Raw genomic sequence first — 27549 nt, 5'->3', positions numbered from 1 at the left:
GGTTGGGGGGAAAAAACCAGGAATCAGTCTGCTTGCTGTAAAGGGTCTAAAATCAGTTTTCACACCCATTTCATATGAAAGGATATATATTTTAGCAGTACTGTTTTCCAAATCACACATGAACAATAGAAATAACTGTATTTCTCAATGATATAAGCTTCATTTCTCTACACAGCATGTTGTGTTTATACCTACAAGGTTTTTGAGACATACAGCACCAGACGCCGAATTAGGAAATAACAGCTAGATGTTTGGTTTTGTTTTATTAGCACAAGGAACTTACTTATCTATTGAGAAAACAAACTGCATGCCAGCAGATCAAGTATCAGGAACAAATTCTCAGAAAAATAAACCCAAATTCTAATCAGCAAAACCACAACTCTTTTAATTTCACAAACCTCAATTTTGCTTTTCTCAGTGACTTTCTCAACTTTTACCAGAGCCCAAGTTTTTGAACCTAAACACCTCTAAACAAAACAGACAAAACTCAGTGGTTTATAACTAAGAGGGAATATGCCAGTTATGCTTAATTGGCCAAATCTAAAGATTCCTCTTAGGAGCTGTCAATTAAGCCTTCTCTGCAAACTTTCCCATTATACAAAGTAGCCTCTTAATCCCCCACAAAACAGAAGAGATTGTCCAGAAAACCCAGCAGCCTCAGCAATGAAACAGAAACTGAGCATAAGCACTGCTAGGTCTGTACTTGCTGCCATTGTCTGAAGTAGAACATTTGTCCCTAGATGTGAATGACATCGAACTGCTGGCAGAGGCTAAAACAAACCTTCCTAGTTTTATGCAGAAAATACTCATGTTTATGTAGGTACAAAATTTTCATCTCCTATGAGATGTCATTTCACATGAACTTGGTAAGAAAGTGATAAAACCCCATCAGCTATATTAAGAAAATTCCCTGCTTCTACGTTCATCCTGATTAAGATATTCACAATGGTAGTGAAAATATTTGACATTAATCAGATTCAAAACAATGCATAAACTTTAAAGATTCTATCTTTTTATGTCACCAGTGTCACCTATTAAAAACAGGAAGGATTTTAAAATGTGACTTGCTTATTGCTCATAACACTATTTCCATTGAGTAAGTTAATCTGTGGTTACACTGTCTTGGCAAGGAGATGGAAAGATAACAGAAACATGTATATTGATTCTAAGATTAGTTTAAAAGTCCTGAAAAAATAAATTTGTAACAAATCTGACCTAGAGGGTTGTCTGTTAGACTTTGTTTGCAAGATTGGTCATAACCAAATTTATTTTGAAAGTTCAAAGCGACTTAAGGCAGCTCTGATGGAGAGGGTGGGTTTCTTATCCTTTTCTGAAAAGCTAATTGAAGAAGCATATATAACAGAAAAACAGCATTAGCTTTACAGGCCTCCAAATTCTTCTGGCTATGTGTTCAAACAGCAACACTGTTGGGAATGCGATCTGGGGAAAGGTAGTAGTAAGGAAGCTTTTTGTTCTTGTTGCGCTCGGTGATGGTGCTGACAATCTCATCCAAATTCTTGCGGAATTTTGCCATAGCTTCTTTCACCGGCTTCTCCACGAAGTGTTCATCTGGGTACATGCCCAGAAATAGCTAATTGAAAAACACCAAGAAATCATGCTTTGAGAAAGCAAAGGCAATTCTGTTTCAACATTACACCATTTGGCACAACACCAACCAGAGCCTCACCTCACAAATGCTTCTATTAAAATAGTATTATCAATACTTAAGCTAGCCTACACCTTCCCTCTATTGCTGGCTGCTTCTTTCCATCCCTGCATCTTTCTGTGGTGCTGGTTCAGGTGTCTACATGGCACCTCCCTGACCGAAAGAGAGGTCATCCACTGAAAACCAAGCACTTTTGCTCAGGCCAGTGGTCAGTCAGATGAGCTTCCTATGCCAGATCTCTGTACAGCCACACAAACATCTGTGCTGATAGAGAAAAGGATAGCATGAGAGGGGAATTCACAGCCACAGATTTAAAAGGAAGATGACTACTTCATTCAGTGACAGTGGAAGATTCTGTTGACCTAAAACTGTCCTTCAGAGTTCATTAGGACAGTTGGTGTAGTCAGCATGGACTCTAAGGGTGCTCTGAAAAGTGCACTGCCAATATGCACACTGGCATTGCTTTGGGAAGTTTGGGAACTATTTCCTCAGAGTACAGCTTCTCTGCTAGTACTGCTTTCTTCTTGTAGAAGAACGGAATTTGAAGTACCCTCTGTTCATCATCTTCTATTTAAGGATGTCAAAACACATTCTCCAGACAGAGCCCTTGTGTGAAACAGCCAAGCACCTACAACCTCATTTTACGCGAGGCAAATGGCCACAGACCATGCCTGCAAAGCCTCCCATAGGTTTGTTCTGTTTTCACTCCTCGCCCACCAGGCACAAGCCACAGCTGCATGACACTCTGAGTAAAATACAGCTTCTTGCTCAGAGCTGGTTTGCATCTGGCAGAACATGGGCAAACCCACAGCACTGACACAGCTCCACAGAAGAGTGAAAATGGTCAAGTCAAGCACAGAGCAGCACTACAGTCTTATGAGTCTGTGCAGTCTTGCCATGGCCCTCGTGGTTTCACATCTCCAGCACTTAGAGCAGGGAGCTTGACTTACTTCTTTGTCCTGGAACTGGCTCAAGGCCCAGACAGCTCCAAGATGCCAACAAGAACGTCCCCTGTCCGGCAGACTCTCCACAATTTGCTCGATGGTGACTGTCCCCTTTTCTGTTGGAGGAGGGCGGCGCATTGTTGGTGGGGCGTTGGGAATCCAGGAACACCAGTCATACTGCACAGCAGAGCAAGAGAGCACAGTGAAAACCTGCAGCAGCTGGTGTTTAGGAACACAGCAAAGAAAATCAGGAGTTTGCCAACAGGGAGTTTGCTTCTGTAGTATGAGCCCCTCAGAAAGAGAAGATACTAAGGACAGGGAGATGCTCTAGAGAAGGACTGGAGGTGACAAGGAAGTCCCTACTGTTTTGCTCAGGAACTCACAAGAGAGAGAGCTGGGTAATCTAAATGGGAGTATTTATTCTGCTAACCACAGGCATGTGCCAGACAGCTCAAATTCACCAGACTGGCTAAGGCCTCAAATATTTTATTAAACAAACATCAGTTCTAATAACCTGAGGCGATCCCCATTACTCCAGCTTCTCTTTTCTGCAAAATTTCCTCCATGAACATGCCCACAGAGCATGTCCACGTGGTCAGATGCTAAGAGAGATAAAGCATGCTGGTTCACTGAGAAATATGGACTATGGCATGCTGATATGGCCACGGTGAGCAGCAGACTGGGAACTCATACTCACTTCTGGCCTGCTTCAGTGCTGTGAGATGCTGATGTCTCATCTGCCTCAGATATGACCCCGAGCTTTGTCATCATCTGAGATGGTGCACTTACCAGAACTCTTTCCCAAGCACTTTTTCATTACCTTCATACATATCCCCTGCCCTGCCTGAGGGGAAGTGCCATGCTCACACTGTGCCAGCTACCTGCCATGCTCACACTGCTCATTGTGTTCTCTCCAGTGTACAGCCACCTCCTCCTCCTCCCCTCAGCTCTCTCTGCCTTTTTGTCCCATGGCTGAAGCCCATGATGGGCTGCATATCCTCTGTATGCCAGATCAAGAGATGATTTCTTGGTATTACTTGAACAGACAGGATTTTCTGAGGGGGGCACTGGGAGCTGTCACAATCAGTTGTCAAGACAAGTTAGATGGGAATAGTTACAGAGGTCCCTGGTCATGGACACGTCACAGCAGTAGTGTGGGTCCATTAGACACCAGGATCCAGACCTTCTCCAGGGCTCCTGAGCTGCAGGGGTGGACAGAAGGGTCAGCATGGAAAGTGATGCAGGGTATTTGGGAATAACCATCATAAATAAAATGGTCTCTCTGCTTATCTCTGAGATCATATCTTAGAGATCACCTATGCCTGAAGTGAGAACATGCAAAAAAAAAAAGCTCATAAAATCATAGAATATCTCAAGTTGGAAGGGACCTATAAGGATCACCTAGTCCAGCTCTCTGCTTCTTGCAGAACTACCTAAAACTAAACCATCAGATTAAGAGCATCATCCAAATGCTCCTTGAAGTCTGACAGGCTTGGAACTGTGACCACTTCCCTAGGGAGCCTGCTCCAGTGACTGACCACAGAGTGAAAAAGCTCTGTGACTGACAGAGTGATTTGCTTCTGGCTGTTAAATCTGCTTTCCAAAATGCCTTGATGTTGAAAGAAACAGCACTTGAAAGGCAGGTTGTTACTACAGTTTCAGGGCAGATATCTATCAGACAAGGCAAGTAGGGATAACACAGGTTATCAGAATGTGACACATCAAACATCACAGAGGAAGCTCAAAGTTGCCACTTGGCTTGTAAACTCAAGAAATGAGCAGCAATGCCATTTAAATGCTCAAAAAAATTATTCCCGTAATAAAATCAGCAAAACTGAAATACACAAGCTAGAATCCCTCTTCTGATCTTTGGTACCTATGTAGGACTTGAAATGCCTTTCTCAGCTTCCAAATCACTTCAGTTTCCACAGACTTCATAGGGATTTGTAGATGGCTCTGCAGTTATTTTGACCAGAAACAGTAATGTCAATCTGTACATCTACTAAAAAATGGTTCTCAGACCCTGCCCTCATAGATGTACCTCCTAGCCCAGAAAGAAGAACAGTCTTCCCACAAATTCCTACCTGACCAAAGTTCACAGCTGCATGTTGAGCTGATGTGGTGAATATTATCACTGTGAGATATTCTGCTAGTGTCTCTCTTGTTCTGATCGTCTTAGGGAACCCTAGATGAGGGAGAAGAAAAGCTTAACCCAGTGATGAAGTGACCCTGCTACCCAGCAGTAATCAAAAGACATGGGTTAGAGGGCTGTGCAGCAGTCGCTGAAGAGCAGGGCTTTCTATGAATCTTGATCTGTGGTCTAACAGGAGCTCCTCAGCCTTTCTGTGCCTTGGCTGTGCAGCTGTAAAAACAGCCTTACTTCACACAAGTCTGTGAGGCATGGCCTCTGTTTGCAAAGTATGTGGTGTTCCATAAGGGAAAGACGAAGCATAATTACACCTTTAAAAAACAGTGTTCCTGACCTACCTACCCTGCAGCAAGGAACTCCCAGAGTCCCCAGGGCAGGGACCTCAGATGCTCCATTCTTCTTCAGTCTGCAGTGCAAGCAGGGAAGGTTCATGCCAAGGAGGAAGCAACCACGTGCTTGTATTTATAAAGGTTTGAGGTTCAGCAATCAAGTGTATTGCAAGAAAGAGTGCAGGGAGAGCTTATTCACTGAAACGGGAAGTGAGGAAATGAGAACTTCTGAAAGACAAACAACAGAATGAGGAACAGAAATAGTTGCATTAAGCTGTCTTTGAAAGAGAATAATCAAACGGAGTTATATAAAGAAAAAACGGAATAGTCAGGGACTAGGGAAATATTTTGCAACCAAAGAAACCCAAGGCCTGTATCTCTCCTATCCTCACTAAATCACAGTCCTGTGCTGTACTCCCTGTCCCAGCTCAACGTGACCACAGGTCCCAGTATACCTACAGACCTGTTAGCACCCTGGAGCAAGCTGCCCCTGCCCAGGCTGCCTGTGCCAGCTGCTTCGTGTCTCCACCACCAACCTGATACAGATGTGAACTCAGCCTGAGAGAGGGAAGAGGTACCTTGGCCAGACGCCTAGCCCAAAAAGGAGAGGATGCACCATCCCCCACTGTGTCCTGCTATTCCAAGTACACTGTGCTCATCTTTAAAGGAGTTTGGTGTTCTCCCAATCACAGCAGCCTTCCCAAGGAAGAAACAGGTGCCATAGCCTCCCTCAGTTAGCCTCCTCCCATTCTTTACAGACACCGCCAAGTCGCCCTGCTCTATAACACAGCCCTTGGAGCAGCAGCAGTGCAGAGAGAGATGCTGCAAGCCTGGCAGGTTTGCCATCTGTAGTGGCAGTCGTCCCACCAGTCGTGCTTGTAGCATCCCACCCCAGCTGGAGCCCTGGAAAAGTTCGGTACTTGTCCCATATCAAGATGCTTAGGTAAAGTTTGGAATTCCTACCAGGAGGAACATTTCTAAGCTTTTGCTAAGAGACAACTAGACAAACAAAAATGAACCTTTGCTTGTCCAGGCAGATAGAGCCCAGAAGCCTTTTATCCACCAGAACATACCAGTAATGACTGGAAACATCACAGTTTTGCCTGGACATCTGGCACTCAAATGTGTGCAGGCAACACCAGAGCCATCTCCCCTAGGTCACTGGCCAAGAGGTGTTGCCAGATGTAAATCAGCCAGGACAGTAGGAAGAATCCCCAGCCACCTCTATAAATTCTGGAAAATCTGCTTGGAAAAAATGTGAGTGGAAGAGAAAAGCAACATATTTAGGGAAAGAGAGGGGAGCATTAACTCAGGTGGGCAAATTGAGCCTTGTTATAGATGAGAGCTCCCATGGCCAAGTAATGGTTTGCAAGAAAAGAGAGAAAAGACAGAGCAAAGGAAAATATTTCTTGGAAATAATTATGACTACCTTTCCCTGAAGAGAGCAGAATAGTTCAATGATGACACAAGTGCTGAACAAATGGGAAATGCAGCAATATACTCCTGGGGAGGTTCTTACATGTTCCTATTTGGTGTGAGGTTTGGAGGAGAGGATTCAAGGGGTCTCCCACTCCTTGGTTTCTATCAGTCTGCCTGGTGGTTCCAACACACACAGACACACCCCCTAATGCTTGAAGTGTGAGCAGACAAAATCAAAGACCTGTCCCCAGTGTAGAGAGATTACACAAGTTGCCCAAGCTGATTATGAGAATCTGTGTCAAAGGAAGGAGCTGTCTCCTGAGAGGTGGCCTGATCCAGGGTCTAATACATAAAACTGAGCATCTTCAGGCCAAGGAGAGGGTCTCTAACTTGTTCTGTGCACTCAGCACTGCTGTCAGCAGGGACTGGACAAGCTGCAGATCTGGCTGGGCCATCATACCTTACCTGAGGCTTTCACACCCCTCATCCCATAGACGTAAATGTCTTTGACAAAGGCCTGGAGCTCCACGTCCTCACACACCACCTCGTCGCTCCCATAGTAGATGTGAATTACATCCTCCGCAAAACTGCACACAGGAACGAATGGACAAAACAAAATGAAAAGGAGAAAGCAAGTGTGCCATTCCAGAAAATGATCTTCCGACCTTGCAGATGTTACACAGGGAAAGAGAGAAGGGCAAGAGAAGGTCTCAAAACCCTCCTATCTCCTTCCTACAAGCAGTGGGAAAGAACAGAGGCAACTTTGATTCATTTGGGACTGCAGCATCACTTCTTCCCCCAACAAAAAGATCCTGGACCACACTGCAACCCCTGAACAATCCTGTGCACTTTATTCTCTTATTTGAAGCTTTGCTCCTGCACAGAGCTCTGTCATCACATCTACATCCTTTCCTCACTCCATACAGCCTCCCTCTTGCATAGCCACGTGGCTCCCACACTGGGCAGTTGGGTTCCCAGACTTTGATACCAGTACCATTCTCCGTATGTGGGACACTCCAACGCTGCTCCTGAATGCCAATAGTTGACCCCTCCCACTGGACATCCTTTTTGTGAAATACCAAAGTGGTCCAGGAAACTTCCCCTGGGAAAAAGAGGTCTAGAGCTATTTCCTATGCCCACTGTTTACAGCAGACATCTCCTTCCTGTTCAGTTCCTCTTCCCAAGATCCTTCTTCCTATAAAAGCTTCCCAGGCTAGCTCACCTCTGAAAGAAAGGCTCTTAAAACACTACGATAACAGAAGTAGTTTTGAAAGCAGTGAAAATAGGTAATCCTGATTTCCTGAAGATTTGCAGTTCATGACTGAATGACTGGTTAATGGAGCTGTGCTGAGACATTCTGTTAGCTCTGCAGGTACCTATAATCTCTTGCTAAACATTTTGACAACAACCCCTAGGGTGAAACACTTGACTGCAGAAGCTGACTGATGGGATCAAGAATTGTTATCCAATAGAGATTTATCCCTTAATAAAATATAAATTTATAAATTTTATCAATTTACTGCAATTTGGAGGCTTTTACAAATCAATTTGGTTCCTATTAGCCAGTCAACAGTTGTCATTGAGGCAGACAAACAACTGCATGAACAGCAAAAGTTTAAGTAATTTTGGCTTCCAGAGGACAATAAAGGAAAACAAAAATTTTGCAAGATGCAGAGAGAAAGCCGCTCTGCATGAGCTCTGTCTCCATGCATTTGGCACAGGTGCCAGGTGATACAGGAAGGGGATCCTCCTCTTAGAAAATGGCAGTATTTTAGACCCCCTTCCACACAAATAGAAATGAGTATATGAAGTGTGGGTGAGACCTTTTGGGCTGAAGTATCTTTGCGTTGGTGTATCTATCTGCAGTCAGATCAGAAATAGGAAGCTGTGTACTAGAGCAGTTTACAAATTTGCCATGGGAGAGTCATTGTTTCTATAGAAACAACTTTATCAGCTTCCTCAGGTCTAGACCATCTACCACATGTGAAGTTATGCTGGGGATAGAAATTATTTCATCAAAAAAGTGAAGACTGATAGCCCTGCACAGCGTAGGAGATTTCTGGTGAGCAGACACATGCATGACCATGGGTTGATGGGTCAGGATCTCACACAGCCAAAAGGGTACTGCCCACACCATTTATAAACCAAATGATTCACAGCTCTCAGCCAAGTTTGAGGCAGTGTAACATCATCCTCCAGCAAGGTTAACACCCACAAACAGTCAAACTGAATGGAGTTGACTAAGTACTACCTGGTATTCGAAAGGCATATCTCAACCCGCAAAGAAAACACAGGAAAAAGGAGGACAAAAATAAATGGACTTTATGAAGAAAACAACCACAGCAAAGTTACAACTTCCTTTTCTCTCAAATGGGCACTAACAATTGCAGGAAATATTGCAAGATAAGCCCTTGTCAAAACACAGAGAAAACACAGGAGACGAAGATATCCCCAGAACTTTCAACATTATGCTTGCATCATAAAACTCCTACTTTGTGTACACAAAAGATCTGATTTTTAATGAACATGCTTTTCAAAAGTCATGAAACAGCTGCGTATTTGGTAAGCGACTTATGCCATGCAAAAATACGTTGTTTGTTAAATTAAATGCCACTGCAGAATAAAAACCATGTAAATCATGCAAGGCAGCGTTTCAGATCTGAAAAGGAACCATGTTTGTGCGGTCGAGCAGGCTTGCAGTACCTCTCCTTACTCAGAATTGCTGCCCTTCCTGATTAAATTCAGACTTCGCAATTTTAAGGCATTTTAAGAAAGGTATAAACTGTTTAGAACAAAACCTAATTTATTGAGTTTCAAAAGAGAACTGTCATGGAAGCCAAGCTTACATTTTCACTCCACAAGAACCTTGATGAGGTCACATGGCTGGCTCAGAGAACTGAGTCCTCTCTTGGCTTGTGCATAGCTAAAAAAAATCATAACTAAATTCCTTCTGCAGGCTAAATTCCAACTCACTAAATTTCTGTGAAATCCTATACAAGAGTACATACTTGTAAAGGGTCTTCTGAAATACAGAATACAAGAAAACAGCACTGAGAAAAGCAGGAATTAACGGTCTTTCAAGAGTGTGTGCTTGACTAAGCATTTTTCCTCTGATGAGATATACTGGATGGAAAAGGCACTACATGACTAAACAGCCCAGATATTGCTTACCAGATGTGATAAAGAGCAAAGCGAGCAGGAAAAAAATGAGGTCTGTGTCTCTGTGACTTTATCAGCCAGTATCTAGGACTATGGTCTTTTACCTCTTTATGGCCTCCCAGACCTTAATGCCATCATCCCGGTAATAGTAGTAGGGGATATCCTCTTTGCTGTCCATCCCTTTAGCTTTGATCTCCTCAGGGAAGCAGAGGGAACTGTAAGTCAGATCCTTCATTGCTTTCTGCACCATTTGTACATGTCCTCCTCCACCTGTGGCATTTGCCTGCGGGAAGAACAGCAAGATGGGAACAGTAGGAGATTATGTTCCCTTTGTGCCAAGACTGGCTTTACAAATGTGCAGAAGATGGGATACAGAATGCTGGTGAATCTGTTTTTGAAGGAGAAAGCCACATCTCCACACAAAGTACCAAACTGAAGAGGCCTACTGGAACTGTGCATTTTGACTTCAGGGATTTCACACCTCTCCTATGAATGGCTGTTAATATCCATGTTTGCACCATAGGTACTGCTTATACTGGAATTCACTAATAAAGTACAGCAACATCAAAGCATGGCACTCCCTGCAGTCCTATGCTCCAGAACCAGTGCATGTGTGAAGGAAGGCAGCCCTGACTGTGTTAGAAGAGGGCTTAAGTTAAACTCCCAGTGCTGTTATGGAATAGTTTAGGAGAAAGTTTTTAGGGATGCAGGCTACCATTAGTCACCCTGGAAATTATGCCAGGAGATGAATCCTGCTGGGTGGCTACTGATGAGGACTGGCCAGTGTTTCGGTATATGTTACATTTGAAAAGCACAGCATGTCCACAACAGACAGCACTGCAAAACTCTTTAGATAATCACCGTGCAGAAGTTCCCAGAAGTTGCTTTCACAGCATATGATAAAAGTGTTGTAGCACTAGTGACCTTACAGTTACCGTCCTCTGGCTGGTTATTCATTTACATTGGAACCAACAAATTCTGGAATTCCAGGATCCTTGCTGGCAGGTCTTACCCACACACTCTGCATGGGGTATGGACATGATGCTTCTGTTTAAAGGGATGGGAAGTCTCCACAGTCAGCAGTGGAGTATAGATGACAAGGGAAGAAGTCTGGATTTAACCTCTCTATTCTGCTTGGGTGAAAAACTCTGAGGCAAGGAAGCTATTTTCAGCCTGGTGCCAGTGGTGTAACAAGGACAGAGGTGTCCTGAAACACAGGCTCCCTCTTTGAAAGGACTTCTGAAACCTCCCCAAACATAGCTCCCAGCATGTTGTCACAGAGACTGCTGTGTGCCAAGCTGTTGCAGATCCTAGATGCAGCATTCCATTTCTCCCACCCAGCTTGGTGGCATCTGTGAACTTACTGAGGATGCACTCCAGCCTTCACCCAAATCATCCATAAAGGTATGACATACAGCTGTGTTTCACTGACTCAGATGAAGCTGAGATTTAATCCTAGCCGGTCTGCTGCTTATGGCAACTCAAGAAGACAAGCTGGAATCCAAACACACTTTGTGGTCTTAGAAATCTGTCTTCCCTACACGTCTTTCTGTGATGAAAACTTTCATTCGCAATCACAAATCCTTTTGCTCACAGATGAAAAACTGGGTACTTAAGAGAAATTGGGGACTTAACTATGTGGAAATACATGCAGGAATTTATGTACACTTCTATACTATAACTCAAAGGCACATCAGCAATGAGTGAGATACTGACTGACGTTGGCCAGTTCTGATTTGACTACTTAGAGGTAAAAGAGAACAACATCTTTAGCACAATGAGGCATCACTTCTGTGTGCCAGTTTCTTGGGTGGTATTGCTTATGTTCGCCTTTTAATAGAAAGGTCAGGGAACAAGGCAATATGTGATTAAAGGATATGTACGTATGGAACCATGAAGAACAACAAAGAACCAGGAGTAACCATGAACTGACATGAACAGTGAAGATTCACAGAGAGGATTACCTACCTTGTCAAAAAGGCCACATTCACAGATAAGCTGTTCTCGGGCTTTGGTATTGATGGCTATTGTGAACCGCATATGTGGCACCAAGAGCTGAGAAATGAAACAAACAATGAAAGAAGGAAAATTCTCAGATTAAATTCAACAGCAGCCAGATGTAAAGTTTGAAGTCCTGGTGGCTTAGCTGTATCTTATCTTGCAGGGCAGCCAGTTAAACTATTTCAGCTGAACATTCACTAGAACTTCCTTTTGGTTTGTCCAACTGATGTGATAACCACCTTGGCCCACAGACATCCTCCCTTCATGCAAGAACTAACCTTGAAGAGGGGATGTACAGCAGGCAGCTGCCGGAACATAGCTATGCTGAACACCTCTGAGACTAAGTGTGTCCGTAAGAGGTGGGTCACTGTCTGGTGCATGTGGAAATCAGAGGAGCGGACCCAAATTTTAGCTAGCAGCCAGTCATATGTGGCATCTGAAGGAAGGAAGATGGGATTGTCTGGTCCAGGCTTTTGACCAAGCTGAAAGATATAAAAAAAATATGAAACTCCAAGTCCTTCCATGTTTAAAATGAGACAACAAACAGTGTGATCCTCTAAAGACCCTGACAGCAAGCCCACCTGGATTGCAATAGGTACAATTTTTTTCTCCAGATTCTTATACAGCAGACAGATGGGTGCAGCCAAGTACTGTATCGTGCACGGGTCTGTTTTATTGGCATCCACACCATCAAGCAGCTCGTAGTCCACAATGAAAATGTTTCCTTGCTGTAGGGGGAAAAAAAAAAAAGAAGCATGATGTGTTTTAATGGTGTGCAAGCAGTTTGGAACAAAAGAATGGAAAGTCTTAGGCAGAGACTGACTTGAGCCTGGTGGTTACAAGCGACCCCTGGCATGCCCTTGCTCACAGCTCAGGAATGATGCCACTGAGATGGCAAGTACCACTGCACAAACACCTGACTGATGTCTGCAGAGTCTGGCAGTGAGCCTTTCAGCAAAGAGAATCTTTGTATTTGGTACTCACGCAGTGACACTCAGATGCAAGCAAGTTTCACACTGCCAGCTGAAGAGAACCCTGTGTTAATTGTACAAACAAAAACAAGGCACCACCCTTGTCAACCCTTCTTCAGCATGTCCATGGTAAGACCCTACCAGAAAAGGAAGGGGCACCTTTCCCCTCTGAGGCATTCAGTCAATCCCTGATCTTTCAGAGAAAACCAGTGAAAAGGGACTGTTCACCTCCTGGTTACAGCTCTTCCACCAGACCTGGAGACAGGCATGGCCTGCAGCTCCAGGACAGCGGGAGAAAAGCCAACAGAAGCACTGCCAGTCTGCAGAGACTGCTTTGCCATGACCTATCACACATCCTGAAGAAAGGAGATGTGGCCGAAGGCAGTAAGAACAGACTTTGGAGGTTAGAGGATGTGAGAAGGAACAGGTGGAGCCCAGCCTGACCCAGAGCTGTACCTTCACTTCCTCCTCCAGCGTCAGGTTCCTCTCCAGACTGCATTCTACCATATCCATGGTCACAGGCAGCTTCTTGGGTATCTCTGTGCATCTCCGGATCAGCACTGGATTGCATCCATTCAGGAACTGGTAGCCAAACATAAAATCTTCCTTCCAGTGTTGCATCACATATTCTAAAGGAAAAACAAGCCTGCAGCATCAATAGCTGCACAACATCAATATCCCACTGCATTGTAGCATTCCTCCTTTCCCCCTCACCTTTTTGTTAGACTGCACTGCAACTCTGAATACAGAAAGCAGCAAGAAAAGGATTTAAAACGTGACAGAATTTTAAGAAAAATCCCTGAAGATAAATGGAAAATTTAATCCTTGCTTTTCACATTGAGAAGAATTAAATTGATGATAACTTTTTTCTCCATGTACAGAAGCAATGAGAAATAAAATATTCCACTTCTATGAAGAATACTCTCTTTACCTGTAAATCACCTTCTCAGGTCTTCCATGATATTTTTAAATCCCCCTCTTCAAATTCACAAGGCATGCAGTACAGAGGGATAAGTTCAAAAAACAGATGGCACAAGCAAGAGAAAGGAAATACATAGCAATGTGTGGAGGGAAAGAACAGCAGTGGCTGGAGTAGTTCCTTTAGCTAGAGCTGGGTGAGGGACATTTGGGGAAGTGTTTGGACTTCGACTCAATAAAACTCCTCATTCATTGTTTTGCTTGACTTGTTTTCTTTCTAAATATATTTCAGTTGCTAACATCAACCCAGATTAACATCTCAATAAAATTCTAGTTTTGGATACTCCATCTCTTTACTATTACATATGTAGTGCTACTGGATATTTCCCATAGTTGCAGTGCTCTGATTTGTAATGTCATGTCGCCACTTCAGTTAATGTGAAAAATGCTATTGGTGTCTTCAGGGGAAAAATGAAGGTAGTGAAGTTTTCCACAACTGTCTAGTTTTAAACAAGGCAGGACTTTTTCTGAAAGCAATTAATTTTTCTAAAAAGGGTAAAAGGATTAAAAATATAGGTCCCAAAGGAATGCAGTGATAATTAAAAAAAAGGTCTTGAAACCCACAATGCTTTCTCATAAAGCAGAAAAAAGTAAAATTTATATAAAATGACATTTACATTATCTCCATCAACTGCATTATGAGTCTGGAGCTGTATCTGAAGTCTGCATCAAGAAAAAAATGACTCAGCACCTTGGACAGAAACTGCATGACTGAAAAATGCCTTGAACCACCTCTCCATTAACCCTGTTTCTGTCAAGGCTTGAAAAAAAGCAAATTGAGATTCACGTTAACATAACTGAGGCTGATGCTTAATGTTTAAATGTCACAGAATTGGAGCTTTCCTCATGAGTATGGAAATGTTATCAATGAAATTAATTGTAGATCGTATCTAATTCTTGTGTTAAAAGTACTTTAGGAAGCAATCTTATTAAATGTAACAAATTGCTGTAATTAGTTTTTAATACTTCTGCCACCTTGTGTGCTTGGGTTTATACCCAAGAAATGCATAATTGCTCTTTTTTCTGTGAACTGATCCCTAGACAGCCTGAAGAAGAGTAGAACTTCAGAGAAGGGGGGAAAAGCATTTTCCTTTGCAGAGTCAAAACAAAAAAAATTTGAGGAGTCACACACTAACCAACTTAAAGTAGGCTGTGCATCCATTATATCCAATAACACGCTAAGATAAAGTAACCATGGGTGATAGCAGAAGGTTGGGCCTGGCTCACACATCGAAAGCTCCCCAGCCCAGCTCTACAGAAATGGCACCACAAACTTCAAAACCCCTGACTATCTGCAATTCTTTTTACTGGGTTTTTAAGTAGCTTCTAAGATTTTTGTATTGAAAAGGGTTAAAGAAAAGCAGCATTTTGTCTTTTATATGTCAATACTACATTAACAGATTTTTTAACAGAACATCCTTGACAGCAACAGTGAAATTCACTCTCTTAGATGGGGATTTTTGTCTTCTAAGAAGAAGATGGGAGTATGAAATGGCAAGCACAGGAGGGTATTTAATTCAATATGCATAAATGCTGACACATTTTTGGTAAGTGACATTTTGGACAAATGCCACAAGCTTTTTTCAGGTCTAGCTCACACAAATTTCCAGTAAGAAGCACAGTTCCTCGGATTATGGTTTGAGGACCAGGTGACCAGGTGGAGAAGTTACATTTTCCAGGTCATTCCCAGCTCTTTGCAACCCATCCCCAGATCTGTTGGCCCATCAGCATAGGTTTTCATATCTGAAATGAGTTCTATCAAAATAACCCCTGTGGGGATAAATTTACTCCTGAAAAACATTTGATCTCACCCATGTAACTGACACGAATGGTCCAAGAGAACCAACTGAGAGGAGCTACGGGTCTGTGATGGGAACAGGTCTTATGACAGCAGAACCAAGGCACTGGTACCCTCCCCATGTTGCAACAGGGTTGAGAAGCCAGGACTTTTAGCAGCAAAGTGCAACTGAGCACTGGGATATCAGGCAACAGCCTTTGATCTGGTCTGTGTCAGAGGCAAGAGGGGTCACCCTTATATTTGCCCTTAGCAGAGAACATTACCAGACTTCCCTGTCTGAAGATTTTCTGTGTATTTAGATGGTTGAAGTGGGATATGGACAATCAAACTTTCAAAAACACCTCAACAGCTAGTATGGTCTGAAAAGCACTCCCACTAAGTTATCTCTAGGTTTAGACACAAAATACTTACGAAAATCTGTCCTATGGGACTTGAACATACTTGAAAATACATTTCTAAATCCAAAAGGGACCATGACACCCAGCTTCCCTGACCTCCAGCACAGCTCAGGACAGAGAAGGTCACCGAGCAATTACCAGTAATTTCAGTTCCTTGTGAGATCATAGCTTTGTTTTTTAGTCCTGTGGGTTGATGGTGCGATCACCAGCCTGAGATTACAATTTATTTATTGACACAGAAGAGCCAGTCAGCCACCTCCATCCTAATCAAATATGTACAAGACAACTAATTAGTCACTCTATGATGCAAACACGAGGAAATGCTGATAAACTCACCAGAGATTGTGTTGCTGATTCTGACAAAGATCCTCTCAAAATCTGCAAAATCACTCCAGGAGGACTGGAACATGTGCATGAAACGGTTGACATAAAGGTTCTCCATCCTAAAAATAAACCAAAACAAAACGTATCTGAAAAAAATAATCTCCAGCTTTCTCAACACCCATTCCTATTATTTTCCACGCTTTTATATATCTAAACATAGTAAATCTTGATCGATGGCATGTGGGATTAGTTCCTACAGAATTAAATTTGCAGGCTGTACTTTCACACACAAGGCAGAAAGGCACACCAAGGGCGCAGCTCTGGCTATTGTGTTTACAGAACTCCATTCTAGAGCTGTTCTTGGCAGCCTACAATGGCAGTGCTTTAGGACCTATAAAAACTGTAGTCAGAAAAGCTAGTGCTCCACACATTGTCAGTGGTTAGCATCAGCTGGGAGTGCTGAGAGCACTGCTAACACCAGTTCAGAAAGTGGTATGGTGACACAAAGAGACTGAGAGAGGTGCACGAAGTCAGAACATAACCCAGGATCAGTCAGCCATTCTTCCTAAAAAAAAGGAACAGATACTGTAAGTATCTACATGACCACGGCCAGACTGGATCCCTAAAGTGTGAGGCCTGAGTTTTTGAGGGCTTTCTATTTACTTGAGCTGCTGGATAAACTTGAGGCTCACATTTAACCTCAGAAACCAAGTCCCTTGGTTGCAGACATCACATGAACACAGCGGGCTGGGAGCCAGAAATGTCTGACTTCATCTGCTAATTCAGCAAATACAGCACAGCCAAGCAAGTTCCCGTCATCTGAGATGATGGGTCCTAAATTATTACATAAATGCTAAACTGCTGTTATTAGATAGAAATCATTTACTTGACCAGAAAGCAAATAATGAATTTGAAAAACAAAGCTGGCTTCCCACTAACACTTCAAATGCACAAATAAAAGCGCACACAGCACACAAATATATGCAGGGCAGACAACAAAGTAAAGAAAAGTCACAGTGTCGCAGGAAATCCTCCCAAGAAGAATTTGAGGAGAATCCCAGGAGGCTGGGTTTACAATCAGCAAACGTATACAAAAGACTGGATCAGAACTGGCTGGAGAGGACCAAAAGCCTGGAGAACAGCCAGTGGTAACCTGGAAGGAAGGCTCCAGACCAACATGACCATAATGCAGACAAAGGAGCTGCTTCTGCACTAAGCACCTTTAGGGGTGCACGCAGAATGGACTGCTTCTGCTGCTGCAGATGGCAGTCAAGGGTAAGAGGTGCCTGGAGGCATGCTAGGAAGTAAAACTCACACAACTGCCTAGGCTAGAACAGGAGACACCTGACAGGGGCACAGAATCATTGTACAAGACTGCTGGGCAGGACTTTCTGATAGGGACCAGGTATCCTAATCACACATGAACTTCAAGAGGCAGCATGACCATCACCAGAAGGTTAAATTATTTGAAAAAACATGACTCGATAGCTTGATAAGAGTTACTCAAGACTGACTCATTTGAAAGTTTCAACTAAAGGTCCTGTAGAGCCTCTGTCCTCCTTCAGAACTGCTCTAAGATTAGAGAACATTTGACATATAAGCTGATATGTACTGCTCCTCTCCTGCCCAAGTCTTCCTACCTGGGGCTACTGATCAAGCAGTAGGCACAGCACCTGGGATCTAGTCACAAACCTGCTGTGGTTTGACCTGCTGAATGCCAGGCACACATCCATTCCCAGAGGTTTTGAAAATTACTTCCAAAAGGAGGAGGTTCTTCACATTTCCTATGTTGGAACAAACTTCCACAGGACTTAGGAAATAAAAATCTGTTTTCCCCAAGAAATCAAGTACTTCTTTAAAGTCTCTGGCACATACTAGAAACCAGAGCAAGGAAAAAAAGTCAGACTTGCTTGTAGAACTTAATCTGCCCAAATGCAACGTTAGTCCAAAATAGATACACAAGCCTGCATTTCTGGCACAGATTCCAGTCTGAGAGTTTCCATTTGCTAGACAGTGTAGGTCACATCAGCACCAGACATCTTCAGGATTATCTCCGCCTACACACAATTAATCCTTTAAACTTGCAGAGTTATCCAATGTCAACAGCACCTAAAGATCCAACCATGCAACAGCATAAAGAATATCCAAGACGTATCTCCCTCTTTCTAAGTTCATTTTTGCATGCCCCATGAAAAAGGGCTTTCCCCTCCCCTCTTCCATGACTTCCTATGTCTCATACAACACTCCCAGCTCTCACATATTCCCTTAAAAGTGCTCCTTGCCCACTGCTGCACTTTGCAGCTCCACACCTGCCTCTGGATTTCCAGACACACCTCCCTATCTTCCTTCCTACTGCACTCAAACCAAAGGCAGGCCCCATGCCTTCACCCATGTTTCTCCACTCCATTCCTGCAAACAGTTGTCCCAAGATTCCAAAGCACATCAGGGTGGCTACATAAGGGCTATCAAACTCTTCTGCAAAGATTTTCACAATTCACTCGACCAAAAACACAGGTCTAGATTTTTCAGCCAAATGTGCCAGACAAGAAGCATTGCTATTGCTTGGAAAAACCTCTTTTGTGTCATACCAGTTATCCAGAATGTCTGGCTTTCTGCAATACAGTTTCAGGTTCCTATTTCATGGGGAGGGCCCCTTACAGCTAATGACAAAGATAGATGTCCCTGCACTCTGTTGAATTGCTTTCAAGTTTCACTTGGCAGTGACTCAGGACCTCTGACAACATGCCACAGCCTGGCAGGATGGGATTGTTGAAGGGGAATGCAGCCTCCAAACTGCTTTATATCTCCTAATGGCAAACCTCTCATCTCTGGCATTCAGGTGCTGTTGCTCCTGCATCACTCAGATCTTCTCTATGAGCCCGGGAACAGCTGTTTTGCACTGGCTAACACTATGCTGATTTGACTCTGTACCAGTAGTGGAATTCAGCTGCATAAATGAATAAATAAAAAAATACCCAGAATGCTCTGACATGTAATGACCAGTCTTGTCTCATGTCAGACTGTTCCACCAGCTGATAGTATGGTGGGATATCTGAGACAGTGTGATATGACCTGGGCATTTGAGACAGCACAGAAGGAGACTCAGAGGTCAGAGAGGTCCCTCTACCTCACTGACCCTGTATTATTCCAGAGCCCTGCAGAATTTATTATTCAGGCTCATCCATTGGCCATCCAATGTCTTCCTCAATGACATGACGTGTGCAAGTGGGTGGACAGTGACTTGGCTGCCCCCCCCTCAAGCAGATTACACTCAGGTGCAGATAACTGATGAGCTTCTTGGAACAGATTTTCTCCAGCAGGATGACAAGGGTGCACTGATAACCATCTTCTTTGTGTATGCCATCAGAAGGTTTAATTATCGCCAAGAGTCAGAGAAGAAAAGTTATCTCCAGGGGGCAATGCTGAGAACTGAGTCAAAAGCTCAAGGTCTCAGGTGCCTCTAGTCCTTCTGCTGATGTTTTTCAGCAGTGTCTCCTCCATCCACCTACAGCCAAAACCATGGCTAACAAGAATGCAGAGGCTCAGTCAGTTCCCAGTGTGAAAAGCTTAAATATTGATAACTAAAAAATAAAGTAACAAATCCATTAAATTCCTACTTTTCTACTTTGTTTGGCTGCTGATCCAGTGCTTGGAGAAAGTAATCCACTTCTGAGACTCAATGAAACCTAACAGGTGATCAGATCCTTACCCTGCCCCAAAAGAGATTCTGCAAAACTCCTGAAGTTCCACAAACACTTACGCTTTTGTGTAGTTCAGAATGAAGTCAATGCCCTTCTCATTGTCAAACTGGATGTCACGAGGCAGCTCACTGTGAGAATGGGCATCGATGCTCAGAGGAAAGCCCGGATGCCACTCCTTCCAGCTGAGAAAATAAGAGAGATTTGATTAACCATATAATCTTATCAGCATAGGAGCTGTGTCTTTCCTTTACCTCCACTGCTTCGGTAACTCACAGCTCTAAAGGAAGTTTGTGGCAGACTCACTTGGGCCAAAGTAAGTGATTTATACCACATCAGTACCTACCAGTACCCCACAGAGTCCTGAAGCACAGTGGAAGGCATCTACTTGGCCACCTACCTTCACAAAGCTTGAAGTAACTTAATGTCTGTGATATTCCTACACACTTGCCACATTTGGTTGAAACTGGCAGTAGCTTCAAATGTATTGTGGAAGGAGGGGACAGAGAGACAGCTGCCCAATGCATGCTCATTCCTGGGACTACATTTTGCAGAACTGAGATACAGCAGCTAACACCACTCAGGCATTTATTTAGATTCCTTCAAAAGGCACTCTCCAGGAGTCTTGATTCAACTGTTTAACCTCCTAATGGGCATGGCACACATTCTTTGCCCCATTTTTATTTCAAAACAAAAGAAAGTGAATTGTAAAGAATACTGTTTCCATGGTATTTCCAAACTACCTGCCACACACAGACTGCATTGTGTATTATCAGCTATGCATCAGAATTTTAAGTAGCTATTTCCCTGAAATTACAAATGGTTTTCCCTTCCTTCTTGCATATGTAAATAAAATTTTGTGTCACACCTCTTTTTGAACCATATTTTCCTCTGCTCTACTTCCCATAATTTTTAAGGAACAGCCTTTCTCGTTCAAATGAAATGAACAACACATACACCAAGCCTCAATCCATCAATTCTGAACAGACCCTCTGCCTTAACCCTTACTCTCCCAATAATGAGGTACAAGTGCAAGAAACTTTCGTTATTTTAACAGAGCACATCTCTAGCAAAAGGCAATGTCTAATGCCTTTTGGCGTCACCCTCTGAGAAAAGACAGAATTTCTCATTTTGACACAGACTAGGAAAAAATGTCTATATCAGTATAATATATACATATGAAATATATACATATAATATACAACTGTGTCCTGTTAGCACATTCCAGTTCACTCAAACAGGGACAGATCTTCACTGCACCCTGGTGCAGGCAACAACTAAAGCTAGCTTGGTTCAGCAGCCAAAAAGCTCCAGTAAAAGCTGACATGTTCAGATCATGTTCCAAAACTGTAGTACTGCTTGTAATAGGCAAATGAAATATGCCTTCAAATCTTCCTTGAAAGCACAATGGTGTGCCAGAGGGCCCACACAGAGGCTGTATCACTGAATTCCCAGTTAAGTCTTCCAGATAGGCTTATCTGAGGTACAAGTATCTCATAATGCCACTTGCACCAGGATGATCATCACTTACAATGAATTCCATCTAAGTAAAAACCACATATAGCCAACACGATACCTTAGGCTTTCTCTTATCCAGCAGTTGAGTAATTAGAGCCATATGATAGTGTGAACATACCCCGCCAAACTCTGACCTGATGAGGACAGACCCTGGAGCAGTGGGAAACTCACCGGTACATTTTCTGACGGGACTCGAGCTCTTTGCGTCTATGCTGCTTGAGAATCTGAGTCTTGTCATCTCGGGGGAGCTTTGCTGTTAACAGGGAAAAGAGACAGGGCTATGAGGCTCCTCTACCTATCACTGCCCAGGTATTGAGAAGGACAGCAAAGTTTTCAAGCCTTCAAACTTCTGATCTATACCTTTTCGAAGTTTCTGTGGGAAACCTTTACATGATCCAATTTAGTACTTTTGAGTAGACACACAGGTCCTTAGAGAATCTGTGAAAGAAGATAAGCTCCTGACTTGGTGCTTCCAAGGGGCAGTTAGCTCAAGCTAGGAACATCTGTCTCAACTGTGTATGAACCCAGGATTTCTAATGCAGACACTTGCTGTATATATCAAGTGTTAAATGGTCTGAAGAGGGTCATGGGAACTAGTTTTACAGCTCAGTACCCAGGGGAATTTCCATCAATAAGGAAAACCACAACATTATTCCAGTTCTCTGCTAAAAGACATCTCCAGGAAACATCTCCAAGCTTCTCTTCTTGAGCAATGCTCTCCCCTGTCAGCCTGGGGCAATAATCACATCTTCCAGTCATGAGAACAGAAAGAAAAAACAGTGAGGCTTCAGTTCCAGACATTTTGCTCTTCTGACCATGAATTCAATATAACATTAAATAACACAGAGACTTCCTTAGTGATCAGAGAAAGGCCAAGGCACACGACTCACTTTACATACACAAATGTGGAGGCAGATAAAACCAGCAAGAGTTTCATGACAAAAGCTGTTTGGGGTTGGAGTTGGAAATATCAGAGGTAATACAGCTGATAACATAGATGGCTAATGGTTTCCAGGTGGTTGTGTTCAATTTACCAACAGACTTTCACTTGCTCTTGTCCTTTACCTCACCATACTCTGAAAGCCACGCAAAGCTGCCTTCCATGAAGTGTTACAGTTGCTATAAAGCAAATTATGAAAAATTGAAAGACCAAAAATAAACTGACACATAACTGTTATTATAGGACAAAAGACTTCAAAGACAAAACGCCCCAGCCAGGAGTAGCCAAAAATTTAAGGGGAATAAAAGCATTTATTTCGTACCACCTCACACTTGTTTCAGCTGTTTTCAGGCACTCATGCTGCAGAACACTACAGTGGCCAACCTACCCCAAGGAGCAGAGAGGGGAACAAGCAAACATCAGTGACAAATGTCTGCCCAAACCCTGGTCATGGCAAGTAGGCGTCAGAGACACTTAAAACACTTTTCTCAGTTGGTCCCCATTACTTGCAGCCGTCATAACCATCACCCTGCCTTGTCCTGGACTTGACAGCATGCAAAGAGAATGAATGAAAAGTAAGCTGCTGTTTCAGTTTGCACCTGCTGAGCAGCCTACTTTGGGATTTTATTTCACTCTCATAAAAACTAATTAATCATGGGCTACTTAGGAGCTTAGTATGAAACAAGCAGGGAACACTAATTCTAATTAGATCAAAAGGGCTTCCAGCAGTGGGAAAATAGTCAAAAATTTGGCATTAGAGTCAGCCTTCAAATTCAAGACCAGTGTAACAAGGCAGCATTACAACTCTTCCCTGTGCGTGCTTCCCAAAACATCCAACGCCACGGCCAGTGCCTAGCCCAATGAGCTGCTCAGAAAGTATTCCTAGTCCGTAGGGAAAGCCCATTCTCTAGGATGCAGCAGGGTCTTAATTTGCGAGAGAAGACTGGGAGCTACATGGAGAAATGGGAAGGAGAGATGAAAAAATTCCAGGTGTTCTGCAGGAAATATGGTTTCTTATGGCTCTCACCTCTTCCATCTCGAAGGACAATCTCCTTTTCATCCGTAATCCAGCGGTAACATGGGAACTCCAAATAGTCACCCACTGGTGTCTTAACAGTGATATACTTAAGGTACCAGTCATCCTGGTACCAGTATTTTCGTTTCTCAATTTTTATTAGCTGAATTTCTCCAAGGTCTTCTTCCACAGTCACATCATAGGAGTCAACCTGCAGAGCAGAATACAGCCAGTGATCCACTGCACATGCAGAAAGCATCACCAGCACTACACAGACATACCTGGTCTTTCCTCACACAGCTTTCCAGCTTCTTGTGGGTGAAAAAAGGAAGTCCTGTTATTGGACTGCAGTGCAACAGAAAGATGACTAAAAGAACAAACAATAACATGCAAAACACTCCAGAAATGGAGAAATATTTCTGTATGCAACCTAAAAACAGTATTACTCCTTGAAATGTTTGCAAGTCTTAGAAAAACATGCAGGCCATGAAACCATTCACTACTCTCCTAGCAATAGCTGAAGGAGGTACTGCTAGGGCACATCTACTCATGCAACTGGAGTGGCAAGACGGTAATGAGATTAAAACATGGCACTAGGAATTTAAAGACCTTTGTGTGTTAGTTATGTGTGCTTCAGACTAAGGGCAGTATCTAGATCACCTAAATCCACTCGCTGTCTTTTGCTTCCTGGTCTACTTTTTAAAATGATGACAATGGTACATTTTATGTCTGTACAGCTATGATTTTTGACAATTATACATTTCATGTTTGTAAGGCTCAGATGTACAGAAAAATTTAAGGACAATGTCACACCTAGGTATACATAGATGTAAGATTTAAATTAAAGAGCAATATGAATCAGATCTAAGGAATTGATAGAAATGTCACATTGACAGCCAACCTTCAGAAGAAACTCATTCCTCTGGTAACAATCTACTTGCCTATATTACAAAAGCCCTAAAATAGTTACTGTTGATGTAATGCAAAAAGGACCTGCAAGTAACCTAAATGTTCCTGAAGCTTTTTAATCTTTTTATGACCATCACAACTCCAATTTTAATGGCAGTTCTGAAAGGGAGGGCTCCCTCCTGGTACCTCACAGCTTCTGCTGCCTCCAAGCCAGCACTGCGATGGGCTCACCTCAGATGACAATTCTGCTAATACAGTAAAGGTTACAGAGAATGTACAAGGCTCAGGTAAGAACTGACACTTGGTTGCTCAAGGTTTCTATGACATTTGTTGTATGAGGTCCCTTGGTAAACACCGGGGTGGCTGCCAGAGATGTTAGGAGCTTTTATACAGTTTGAGTGCAGAGTGAGAGAACAGAAGTAAGGAAGAGTATTGGACTGTCTGAACTCCTGTACCATCCTGTCCAAGCAATTTAATCTCATGCAAAACCTAAGTCTTCTCTTTTTGAGAAAAGATTCCTACTGACTACTCTTATATTGGAAAAAGGATGGCACAGACAACTCCTCTTTCTATAAGCACAAAGCTCTAATTGGAAAGAGCTATATTTCCTTTCTGGAAATACATGTGAGTACATTTCTTTCAACAAAAGCAAAAAGTAGATGAAAGGGGAACAGGAAGGAAAGAGAGAACTGGGGGACACCATAAAACTTTGAAATCACTCAGCACCAGAGGAATTTACCCAAAAGACACTACACAAAGAAAAGAAATTATGACTTTCAACATTCCCTGTGTCCAGAGCTTGAAGTAAGTCAGAAAAACTACAACTGAGCCACCACCGTGCAAATCCCTTCAGACTTTTCCACATACTTTTCCCTCAATCAACATTTGCCATGCAAATCTCCTACTCAGATCTGGCCCATGCCCTCTTTCATCACATCTAGTAATATGCACAATTTGCAATAATGCAAATTAAGACATTATGAGGATAATGGAACTACAGAGCCTGGCCCAACATTCAGGAAAAAAAATCCCAAACCTGGAAAGTAGACAAAGACAAAATAATACTGCAAAATTATGTTCATCCACTAAAAAGTGACATTTGTTTTGCAAATGGATTAACAATTGAATTGCTTTGCAGGAAAAAAATATAAAGATGGTACTGAAAGAAATACTAAAGGCAGAACTGTGAAAACCATTGCTACATTTTGCAAACCAACCAAACTCAAAGTCTTCTGGCCTGCTTCAGTTTAATTTTTTTTGGTTCTGTACTGGTATTTTTCTTTTCTTTTTTCCTTGCACAACATTTTATTAAGACTCACAGTGTTTTGGGCACAATGTAATCTGAACAGGTGCCTGGAGAAACAGGCTGCATTCCCCAAGAAAACATCCTCAAAACCAAAACTTAGCACATTGTACTGCAAGTGTCCAATGAGCCAGACACTTTATGGAACACAGAGTTATTCTCATTATCTGCAATAAATACATGCTGAAAAACAGACTGTGTATTTGTTGCTACTAACATCCACACCCTCTGTTTGCTGCTCCCTCACCCAGTGGATGTATCTCTGCTCCTGCTGGACCTGGTCCCACAGCAGCTTACCAGTTACTGCTGGGCAGATCCTGAAAGCTCCCATCGTGGCATTTTCTCCCTGTGACAGGATCCAGTGCAACTGAATGCTCAGAGTACAGCCAGGTTCTCAGTCAGAGCCAGCTGAAACCCTCTTCTGCAGCCCAGGAATAAGAGCAAACCGCCTGGTCACTAAGACCCTGGTGGTGATCTCCTCAGCTGGGCAGGGCTCAGCCCTCCTGGGAGAGCGCCCCAACCATAAGTTTTCAGGACAGTCTGAGGTTTCCTTCAACCTCTCTTACTAATGTTGTTCAGTTTTGCTGAAAGTATGTGACTACTCAGCAGATAAGAGATAAACAATGACTGGATGTCCATTTGGGAAATTCAGGTACCAAGGTTCTAAGCTAATGAATGCTTAATCATGAAAGAAAATTAACTTCAGTAGCAGTGGCTGGTAAATGGGTGACCACAGCTACACATACCATCAACACCTACTCAAAATGCTGACTTCTGTTAAGGATGCCCATGCTGTTTAACACAGAAGAGACCACGCACCTAATTCAGGCTGTGAACCACATCGTTGAAAAAACACACCTCAAGGCAAAGCAGCACCTTGACAGTAAAGACTCACTTGTACATGTGGTGGTAGGTTTAACTTTCAAACTTCTGAATACCTTTTTAAAACTTTCAAAGTTGTTTGTATCTCATCAGACCTTCTAGAAATGGTGAATTTGGTTTCCAAGTAAAATACATATTTTGGAAAAGGGAAAAAAAGAAAGCTCTTTGATTTCCAGAGTGGACAGTAAGCAAATAAATAAATGCCATTCTAAACCAGTGCTCAGAGTATAAGCAATTACATTTGGATAGTCCAAATACTGTGATAGGACCACAGAGAGGACAGGGCACAGCACACATCAGAAATCTAGCTTAGGAAGAAGAGCCCAGCTGACAGCCCAGCCACAACTTCATTCTCACACATTCATGCTGTTTTTCAGCTTTCACTGAAGTTGCCCTCTACATTTCTCTTGGAAGGCATTGTAATTCTCATTGGATGTTCTCACCTCTTTGTTTAATTCTTTGGAGATAACAGGGCTCTGACTATTAGTAAAGACTGACCCTAAACATCGACTATCAACAGGAAACCCACAATGTTTTTTTAGTATTTGTAAAGAAAGTATGAGGAGATCTGAAAGCCCATTGTAAGCCAGAACCATCTTTCCCAACGCCTCACTAACCACAGCCAGGGCTAAATCCTAGGGCAGGGATGCGAATGACGGGCGGCCGGGGAGGGCAGCGGGTGCCTCAGTCTCAGTGTCCCTGTCCGGAGCGCCGGCACACGGACACGAATTTAAAAAAAGCCCAGCCCTGCCCAGCCCCTCGAGATGCCGGACAGCGAGCGGCCGAGATGCCGCTGGTGCTCCACCGTCCGCGGCACCGCGGTGCGGGCCGGGGCAGCGCGGGGAGAAAGGCGGCGGATGGTGCGCGGTGCGGGCCGGGGCAGCGCCCGCTGAACTCACCGCGCCGCGCTCGAAGTCGTTGTAGAAGGGCTTGTCCAGGAGGTGCCTCTCGCTGCAGCCCGCCGTGCCCTGCAGGGTCAGGTACACGTAGTCGTCGGTGCCCGCGAACCACTGGCTGCCCGTGGCCACCGTGACGGTGTAGGACGGCATGCTCCCCCCGGCTCGGCTCGGCTCGGCACAGCCCCACCGGCGCTGCTAAGCCGCGCTCCTGCCTTCGCCCGGACCCTGCCCCGCGCCGCCGCCTCCTCC

At 43.4% G+C, this 27549-nt stretch overlaps 1 protein-coding gene across 3 annotated transcripts; it reads right to left on the bottom strand.

Annotated features, from left to right (window-relative positions):
* Positions 1 to 68: 68 nt before the first annotated feature.
* On the bottom strand, positions 69 to 27549 carry ALOX5 (arachidonate 5-lipoxygenase). Of its 3 annotated transcripts, XM_032115687.1 has the most exons (14): positions 27301 to 27547; positions 23320 to 23518; positions 21524 to 21605; positions 19897 to 20019; positions 16149 to 16255; positions 13095 to 13267; positions 12249 to 12395; positions 11946 to 12149; positions 11635 to 11721; positions 9771 to 9949; positions 6973 to 7094; positions 4695 to 4795; positions 2617 to 2787; positions 69 to 1591 (listed from the first exon to the last, which is right to left on the bottom strand). In XM_032115687.1, the coding sequence occupies exons 1-14, from the start codon at positions 27448 to 27450 to the stop codon at positions 1412 to 1414; spliced, it is 2025 nt and encodes a 674-aa protein (XP_031971578.1). In that variant the 5' UTR covers positions 27451 to 27547; the 3' UTR covers positions 69 to 1411. The 3 variants fall into 3 exon arrangements, 1 of the variants encoding a protein (XP_031971578.1); XR_004241473.1 differs by lacking the exons at positions 69 to 1591; positions 2617 to 2787 and adding an exon at positions 5102 to 5316 and having other exon boundaries at positions 4704 to 4795; positions 27301 to 27549; XR_004241474.1 differs by lacking the exons at positions 69 to 1591; positions 2617 to 2787 and adding an exon at positions 5098 to 5316 and having other exon boundaries at positions 4727 to 4795; positions 27301 to 27549.

This window comes from Corvus moneduloides, chromosome 8 (genome assembly GCF_009650955.1).
Source record: "Corvus moneduloides isolate bCorMon1 chromosome 8, bCorMon1.pri, whole genome shotgun sequence".
Lineage (NCBI taxonomy): Eukaryota > Metazoa > Chordata > Aves > Passeriformes > Corvidae > Corvus > Corvus moneduloides.
The sequence above is the reverse complement of the archived record's forward strand: the minus strand, read 5'-3'. Positions and strand labels throughout refer to the sequence as shown.

Excerpts from the sequence above, each read along its gene's own strand:
- ALOX5 (XM_032115687.1), bottom strand. The coding sequence starts at position 27,450 with ATGCCGTCCTACACCGTCACGGTGGCCACGGGCAGCCAGTGGTTCGCG. Across the intron at positions 20,020-21,523 it reads TCCCGTCAGAAAATGTACCG|CTGGAAGGAGTGGCATCCGG; the intron begins GTGAGTTTCCCA and ends TTATTTTCTCAG. Across the intron at positions 2,788-4,694 it reads CAGCTGTGAACTTTGGTCAG|TATGACTGGTGTTCCTGGAT; the intron begins GTAGGAATTTGT and ends TCTGCTGTGCAG.